The sequence below is a fragment of the Vigna angularis genome, chromosome 1 (genome assembly GCF_016808095.1).
Source record: "Vigna angularis cultivar LongXiaoDou No.4 chromosome 1, ASM1680809v1, whole genome shotgun sequence".
NCBI classification, from domain to species: Eukaryota; Viridiplantae; Streptophyta; class Magnoliopsida; order Fabales; family Fabaceae; genus Vigna; species Vigna angularis.
The window spans coordinates 55,871,485-55,880,342 of record NC_068970.1 but is presented as its reverse complement, the minus strand read 5'-3'; the positions used below and the strand labels follow the sequence as shown (position 1 = coordinate 55,880,342).

Sequence of the window (8,858 nt, the reverse complement as noted above, 5' to 3'; positions counted from 1 at the left end):
TGTTGAGAGATATATAAAAATTCTTAAAAGCATAATAAACATATTATTATTGTGTGAATCTAAATTAATGAGTGATATATTTAAGAACAATCACAGTATTAAGTGAAGATATATCACGGTTTTATCTTTAAAAAACATATCAATGAAAGAAAGAAAAATATTTAAATTATCTTAGATTTCACCTTTTTAGAGACATTCGAATTATTGGATGTGATAAGAAAATATCCTAAAGGATTGAATACATATGTATGTTAAACATAGATACATTACATAAACTAAAGTATCTTTGCATGATAGATTTCAACAGTACAACTGTTTAGCTAATACTTTGAATCACTCAAGATGATGGATGCATGTCGCAAAGCAAGTCTCAGCAAGAAAAAGACTTGGAAACCATCCAAGAGTTTCCCAACGTTTGAGTTTTTCTATTTAACTTTTTCCACCTTTCTTGAACAACTCCAAGGCACTGTCTTAATAGTTGGCACACACTCAAGGTTAAAATATAGAACACTCAAACTCCTTCTTTGGAGAGTGTTTATTAAAAATAAACATTTGGCTGAAGACAAATTGTTTAGTAACACTGACTCAGCAATAAACACATTAACTTAGAAACCGAGTGTACCATGTTGTCAAAAGTTTGTTCTTGCATTTTACATAAAATGTAAAAGAGTGCCAACAGATATTGACATATCATACAATATATAAAGTTCAATGATGGTGATGAGAATTAAATTCCAATAATTTGATTTGTAGATTATTTTTTGAGGTAGGGTATAGCAGAACCCCACTTGTTACTTGAAGCCATGGTGTTTGAAACAATTACAAATAGAATTAGCTAGCCAGCCGGCAAATTACTTGTATTACTGTCAAGATGAGTAATTAGATATAATTACGGAACACATTTTTTTCATGATATAAGAAAAATAAGAAAATAAATAAATAAAAATATTTTTTTATAAGTTAAAAGGTTGTTTATGTATGAGTTAAAAACAAAAAGAATAAGAACTTAATTTCTATAAGTTAACTAATTTTAATTTTATAGAAAATTTATTTATTCTTCTATCCTAGAAATTTTATGATTTTACTTTTAATTTTTATAGAAAATTACTCCCTGTAATTTTGAGTGTGTTTTTCTTTCATGTTATCAATGTAAAAAAGTATTACAAAAGTTAACAACTTTATTGCAAGAAAATAATTTATAATTAAATGGGAGTATATTTAAATTATTCTTCTGTACCGACGGATGAAATATTACTATTTTCTTTAGCAGTGTATTATTACTCGTAAATTTAAATAAATTTATCGCTGAAAACAAATTAAGGAGAATAATAGATGGTTTTATCATTAATATATAGTTTTATATTAAATAAGATCAAATTAAAATTATATTTACTTCAAAATTAAAGTTATCTATAAGACCATTTTTAGTTTGGAATAGTGAATTAAGATTTAGAGTTGAAATTTAAATAAAATCAAATCTAAAACCAAGTGATAATATTTAAAAGAAAAAAATATTATAAATAGAAATAAAAATAAAAATTAACAAATAAAAAAGAAGTAAATTATTAAATGATAAATATAGTAACTCTTAAAACAGCTCTTTTTCAAGCATGAAAAACCTTAGAGATTATAATAAAGGAATAAATAAAACTTCAACTAATGATATAACCTTTCATCATTTCTTAATACTACGGAGTTTAAAAAAAAAGTTTTCTGTATTTATATTTTATTTTCAGTATGTAAAAACATAACTATATTATTCATACGAAGGAATTATATATCAGCTTAGTCGATTTTATACGCTTGACATTTGGTTAATCCTATAATTAATAAGCTATAATTTTTTTACTGATGATTAAGTTGATTATGAGATTGTATTAATTAAAATGAAGGTATGGAACTTGATAATGGATGGGTAAAGCCCCATGTTATAGCATACTGCATATATATGATTAATTCAGAAAATAGCAATTTTGTATATTTGTGCATACTGCACATCATAGCTGTAATTGGATTCAAATGCATCTAATAATTGTAATTAGATAACTAAAACAAGATGCGTAGCTAAAGAAAAACATGCGTTTATTTTGGATTGAATTAAAAAAAATGGAACTCAAATGATAATCAGAAAAAAATATATGTATAATTTTTTTATAAGAAGAAAGGGACAAAGAAATTATAGCTATATAAGTTGCTTAAAAGTTCAAGTATCATTGTTCAAATAAAAAGTTGTTCAAAATGAATACCCAAAAGTTTGTAGGAGTGAAAAAGAAAAAGAAACTATAAAAGGCTAAATTCTTTAGGCCTCACGAGTTTACCATTTTTTAATGGATCCACATTTCAGAAAAATAACAATTAGTATCACCTTTTAGATTTTTATCAAAAACTAAAATTTATAAATAAAAAATCCTCTTTTCACCTTAGTTGTAATTCCATAATCAAAGAAAATAAAATTACCTAAACCTCTACAATTTATATCAATAGAATTTGTTTGCAAATGTTTTAATTCTTCCAAATAAAGAGTATAAATATCCTTTCTATCTTAAGTCTATAAAATTTTAAATAACATATATGATAATATAAATTGTATTTACTATATAAAATAAATATAATTTGGATTTGAAGTATTTTAGAGTGACGATGTTTTTAAATGAATAAAATAAAAGATGATAATTTAAAGTATTTCTGAAAAAATAAATCTTTTGTAAATTTATTAATAAATATATTATTGATAGAATCAACTTGTGTTGTAGAAATAATTATCTTTGACATAATTTGGTAATAGTTTTATTAACCCATTTGATATTTTCATTGAAAACAATATCAAATAAAAAAATTATATTTATGGTGGAATCTAATCGATCTCTCTTTCTAACCTTACCCTGATCTTCCATTGAACTTCCTCTTAGTTCACACCCAGAGAGACTTTTATCCAATCAAAATTCATAAGATTTTTCACTGATGCAAAGCTTTTTCCTTTTTCTTTCTTCATGTCTGCTAGTCAACAAAATAATCCAAATCCTCCGGCGGAAAAAGGTATATTATATAAGAAAATGTGAACATCAGTCAACAATATCACTATGTACAATAAATAAACAAAATTGAGTTCAAAGTATATCAACTAAGCTGCTGAGTGACAAATAAATCTACTTAAAAAGCAATTCAAAAGATTTTCTGTGCAAAAGAATGCTAGACTACAGTTTCTGCTGGAAAGGAGGGGAAAAATAACAAAACAATAAAAGAAGAAAAAACCAATCAGTAGTTAAGTAAAGAGTACTTTATCCTCAGTACAATTTTCCCTTTTTCCACTCCAAGCTTAGCCCCTGTGACTAACCAATGGCCAGGAATATCTTGAGGCCCCTTAAACATTTCTGTCGTGTCCACAATTTTTGCCAGTTTTCCTATGTGAGTTGAAGTATCCTCCTTTTTGTCATCGGAGCCTTTCTTTGTCAATGATGACGAAGAATCAGGCCTCTGTGCAGCAGAAGGAGTGGAGGGGTTATGATCCCAAACAGACCGTCTTATCGTACAACCTGGTACTTTGGAGAAGAGGAGCTTGAGGTGTAACACATTTTTGGCTCCAAAGTCCCACACACCAAGCTGAGCTCCAGTGACAATGTGAACACCAGAGAGGTCTCCAATACTAGTTTCAGTATACTCAATTGGTGCAGTACTTACATGGGAGAAATTCTTCCATTTGATCGGTTCAAACCAACGGCTGTCTTGTTCTTCTGGACCTTGCCACTTGGGAGCACCTATGGCCACGTGTGTGTCCCAGTGAGGTAGAAGATTTTTTGGGAGGGAGACAAAATGTTGCAGATGAATTGCAAGTCGATTTTGTTTGTTGCCTTCTAGACCAAGTCTCAGTCCAGTCACAGGCTTGCGTCCAACTGTTACCTGCATATCAAATCATATCATAAATATTTAGAACTGTTGAATTATTAAATGACATTAATTGTGGAAAACTATTGCTACTATTAAAGATAGCAATACTATCAGTAGATCGCAGGGGAATCTGAGCCATCTTGATAAATAGCTTTAATTCTCTCCATTATGAATAGAAAGTCAGTTTTAAGACTTCCACGAATATTTTGCATAAGAAACTTGTGAATAAGCATCTTTCGGAAAAGAACTTATTTTAGTACTTATACAAAAGGAACTTACTACATGAGAATTTATTCATATGCTTGTGACTGTGAAACTTAACTGAAATGCGCTTTCAAAAAAAAAAGTTATTTTGACAAGGTTCTCTACGAAGCTTCTTCAAATAAGTCAAATAGAACATATAGGAAGGTCATAACTTATAAGGCACTTTCGTAAGCTAAAATAAGCTCCACAGAAGCTCTTCCACACGCCCTCTAATTTGGATGAGTTCAATCAAGCTTAGTTAAAATTACCTGATCTGAACTAACAAAAAGTTTTGGTCCCATCAAACTGAACTGGAGGGATGGACAGACAGGTTCCTTTCTTTGTAGATTACTCTGCTCAGGCGCCCAAACTCGAGCTATCTGGAAATCCAAGAAATACTGTAGATCTTCGATGGGTGGTTTGTCTGGTGGATATAGCAGACATGTGAATTATATACACTATATCAAACAGCCCAAAACATACAGCTATATTTTTTCAGTATTATTTGTCAAACTTGTCTTGAAATCATGTTAGACGTGAATGTCCTTAGATTTCAAGTCTATTTTTAGCCAGTCTGTGTATTTATAGTTAGTCTTGTGATTCACTGAATCGAAAAACAATTACTACAAAATTCTAACAATGCAGGTAGAAATCCTGTATACCACAATATAATATAGTAAAAATTATGTATGGAATTAATCTTCTTTGTGTTGAATATATACATAAGTCCTTTATTTATAATAGAAGAAATATAAGAAATATGAACTAAGTCCAAAATACAAATAAAAAATAATAACAAAATAAGTAAAGATAAATATAAAATAAAGATAATATATCTAACATGCAAGTCCAAGATAACAAATATAGGAAAATGACAATTTTCAAATTTCCACAAACATAATGGGGACTACATCATATACACAGGCAAGAGAGAAAGTCTTCAAAATGTTGTCTTCATGAAAGCTATATCCATCATCTTAATATTATTAAATCTCCATCATGATCTGGTACTCACTTTAAGCAATGAATAGTTTAAAAAAGACTAATTTGAATGAATTTAATAAATATCCATCACTGACAAGCCAACATGGGGCAGCATATCTAAAATGTAAAAGTCATCAAATTATCCACAAGTTGTTTCTTTTATAAATTTAGTTATGTATTATTTTAAACTTTTCTGTTTTGGTTGAGGTTAAGAAATCTCTCCAATGAACAAAGTGGATCAAACTGAAGATAGCTTATCAAAAGTAGCAGAGGTTGAATGAAGAAAACATTGGGAGAGACCAATAAACCAATAAAAATACCTTGTTTAAATAGCTTTACTGAAATATTGGATTTTTATGCCCAAAGGCATTAATTGATTCTAATAACCTCACTTGGTGGCATAAGATTTAGTTATTATTTGGTGAGTTTTCTAGAATATTTATTTTACTCATTAGACAATAAACTTTATTGGAAAAATATAGTTACTAATTGAGACATTGATGTATATTTAGACAAACTAACATGCCCCTGAAAGTTTACCAATTTAAGGCATTTAAGTAAATCTAGATGTGTTTTGACAAAGTTTATGTATTTAACAGCTTGTATGTAGGTCACAGAGTGCATTACCTTTGAATACTTATTATAACCAACAAATTAAGTTAACACCATTCTTAATATTTAATATTTGGATTAGAACTTACATTCAAGATATAAATCAATGGCACGGGTCAAATGGTTAACCCCAGGTACTCCTTCAAGAAGAGAAACAATGGGAGTAAATGTCATGTTAATGATATCTGGTGCCAGTTTTACAGTCTCCACCCATTTAGAGTGATTTTGCTCAAGATCATTCCCGCCTCTCCTCCTAAAAATGACAGTAACATCCTGCAGCAAGAAATTAGTGACTAAAAGGTAGCCAATGAGATAGAGAGTGCAGTAGTGAGAAAAAAAAATGATGCAACCAATATGCCAGAACCTAATTTGCATAAAGAAGAAATTGAACACCTAATTACAGGTAGAAAAATATTGTGTGCTTGGTGGGTAATAATGGGAAAAAGGCACTTCTTATACAAACCTTCTCCTTGTATTTTAAAGGACCAGGACCAGATATATTCTTTCCATCATGAAACCTATCATCTCCAATGTCCTTTACATAGTTCTCAATGTCTGAGGCAGACAAACTAGATGATTGGTGCTGCCTGACATATATGACATCCCTCCCGCCAATTGTTGCTGATGTAACAATATGGGTACCATAATTCTCAATAAAACTGAGACGAAAGGAAAGAAAATTTGTATTAGTACTTGTCCCTGCACATCAAATCTAACAAAAAAATATACAAGTCAAATTACAAAACTGGCTTGTACAAATCTTTACTGTTATTGTACCACAACTAGGTAAATTTCTGTGTCCAGTACATAAAATATTGGGAGGCAGCGGCAAATGCATTTAACAGTTGAAATGGTAATCACAACTTCAGTAATGAATTAGTATTGATTTCCAAATAAAGTTTTAGGATTTAGAATTACTAAAGTAAGTTGGAAAGAAAATCTAATCAAAATAGGGCCTAAAAGGCCAGGACTGGAAAGAGCTAACCCAAGATAACAGCACTATTGTCCACTACCAATAACTATGTCAAAAAAACATTTTTCCTTCGCTTTAATGCAAGAAGTGAAACCTGACACAAGTGCATATTTGGTAGTATGCGTGTATGCATAAAATCTACTCAGAAAAATTCTCAGTATTCAAAAATACAGAACAAACATAATTTTAAATACTCAAAAATACCAAATCAAAGCCATTTTCTATAATAAAGTACCAACTGAATAAAACTTATTTACAGCAAACAATAAAACATGATTACCTAGCCAAGGATGCTGGATCCCAAGAATGAGGAACAGAACGCCTAATTTCTTCATTCAAGACTAAATTTGGATTGGTGAGTTTAACTTCAAACAGTCGAATGAAATACCCAACCATGGCAAGGGATTTCGTGGCTGGTGCATCGACAATGCAGGAGCCAGTAAAATTGAACATTGAATTGAAGCTTCCTAGTGGAAATTTTTCTGCCAGGCCTGACTTCTCATTGAAACATTTTGCCATCTGGAAAACCAATTATCAAATACAGTAAAGAAAAAGATGGTCAGATTTTGTTGAAACATGGCACAAAGTTTATAATATGCAAGTATAACATAGTCTGTGAAAAATACAGGCTCCTACACCAACTACATAGCTATAGTTCATCTATCTTATCTCGGATGAGATCTTTGACAAGTTACAAACAAAAGAAAATTGAAAAGAAGGAATTCCTTATATTTCATGTTTGAAGACAACTCAAATAAAGCAGATTGCACTTGTACAGTGATTCTTCCCATCCAAAATGTTTTACGACAGTCCAAACTTCATTTGATGTTGTAAGTGACCCACAATTTTTAGAAAAGCTAAATCTGCAATATGTTTTAAAGAAGCTGTCTTGAAACAGTTTCTACTAGTAGAGTACAAAAATCCCAATTCCCAACTTGTCAACTACAATATGATTCCCATATTTTGGAATAATTTGCTACATCATTCTTCAGCTAATTGAGCATTTAAAAATGAATTCAATTTTTTTATCCACCAAAAAGAATTGTATTCTATCCTTTGAATAATCTTTAGAAGTATCTCAACAGCATCTAGAGCTGAGATGCTAGTTCCAAAATTTAGTGTCACTAAGAGGACCATATGGAAAAATTAGTGCCACTAAGAGGACCATAGTAGAAATATGACAAGGTTGTAAGATAAAATCTGGCGTGCTGATGATGGGAAAGCATACAACTGCATATAAAATGCATCCAAAGCTAGAACTAAATGGTCCATTTTTTTCAAGTAACGAAATAGGCCTTATCCTTTTAAAGTGCACGTTTTGGCCAACTCCCTGACAAGATTTTCATAACGTTACCCTAGATCACAAATTAATCCCTGGCACCACTTAATATAAGCAGTTTACATAACTACTGGCCCAAGATTTGCCAAAAAGAAAATACAATTCAGAAAAGATTCACCATAATCTCTATCTCATGAAACTAGGAACAGTGTAACAGCACTGTCATTGCAAGTTTCCCCCATCAAACATACTCTCCCAAAAGCAAAAAATAAAATTAACAAAATAGCAAAGAAAAAAGGAGCTACATAGAGAGATGAAAGGGAAACCCTGCATTAACTACTACACCCCATCAAAATCTAGCTAACGCGACAACTTGCAAAAAACAAATCACCTCATGGAAGGTGCAGACAGGGATCTTCTCCATAGAACTCTGCCCCGGGAAGCAACAAATGTCAGAAGGGACATTAGGAAGAACTAGAGTACGAGAGAGAACAAGATCGGTGGCATGTTCCTCATCAAGATAGACGAGTCTGGAGCCAGGCGCCCCTTTGCAGTATAGAAGGCGGAAATCAGATGTGACATCAAAGCCACGCCCCAGTGCTTGGATTGAGTTGCAAAGGGTAGAAGTGAGAGAATCTGAGGGTGTTGGTGTTGGGTTTTCCATTGAAATGTGTGGGTGGGATGAACAGAAGAAAGAACAGGAAATGGGTTGTGTTGATTGGTTCTGAGTAACAGTTTTATGTGTCCAACAACAACATGGAACCTGAAGTTCTTGGCTTGTTGGGTAGAGTAGATTAAGATTAGATTGTGTTGCTTTTGTTCTGCCTGTTCTTCTCCTTTTCTTCAAAAGAGACGTGCGTTTGACTTTAATAACAATCATCT

At 31.3% G+C, this 8,858-nt stretch overlaps 1 protein-coding gene across 1 annotated transcript; it reads right to left on the bottom strand.

Moving 5' to 3' along the window:
* Window positions 1-3,010: 3,010 nt before the first annotated feature.
* Window positions 3,011-8,858, bottom strand: LOC108323912 (MACPF domain-containing protein CAD1). The gene is made up of 6 exons (XM_017556738.2): window positions 8,368-8,858; window positions 6,978-7,216; window positions 6,188-6,383; window positions 5,814-5,997; window positions 4,398-4,552; window positions 3,011-3,897 (listed from the first exon to the last, which is right to left on the bottom strand). The coding sequence occupies exons 1-6, from the start codon at window positions 8,854-8,856 to the stop codon at window positions 3,256-3,258; spliced, it is 1,905 nt and encodes a 634-aa protein (XP_017412227.2). The 5' UTR covers window positions 8,857-8,858; the 3' UTR covers window positions 3,011-3,255.

Excerpts from the sequence above, each read along its gene's own strand:
- LOC108323912 (XM_017556738.2), bottom strand. The coding sequence starts at position 8,856 with ATGATTGTTATTAAAGTCAAACGCACGTCTCTTTTGAAGAAAAGGAGA. Across the intron at positions 7,217-8,367 it reads CTGTCTGCACCTTCCATGAG|ATGGCAAAATGTTTCAATGA; the intron begins GTGATTTGTTTT and ends TTGGTTTTCCAG. Across the intron at positions 4,553-5,813 it reads CATTGATTTATATCTTGAAT|ACAAACCACCCATCGAAGAT; the intron begins GTAAGTTCTAAT and ends TATATCCACCAG.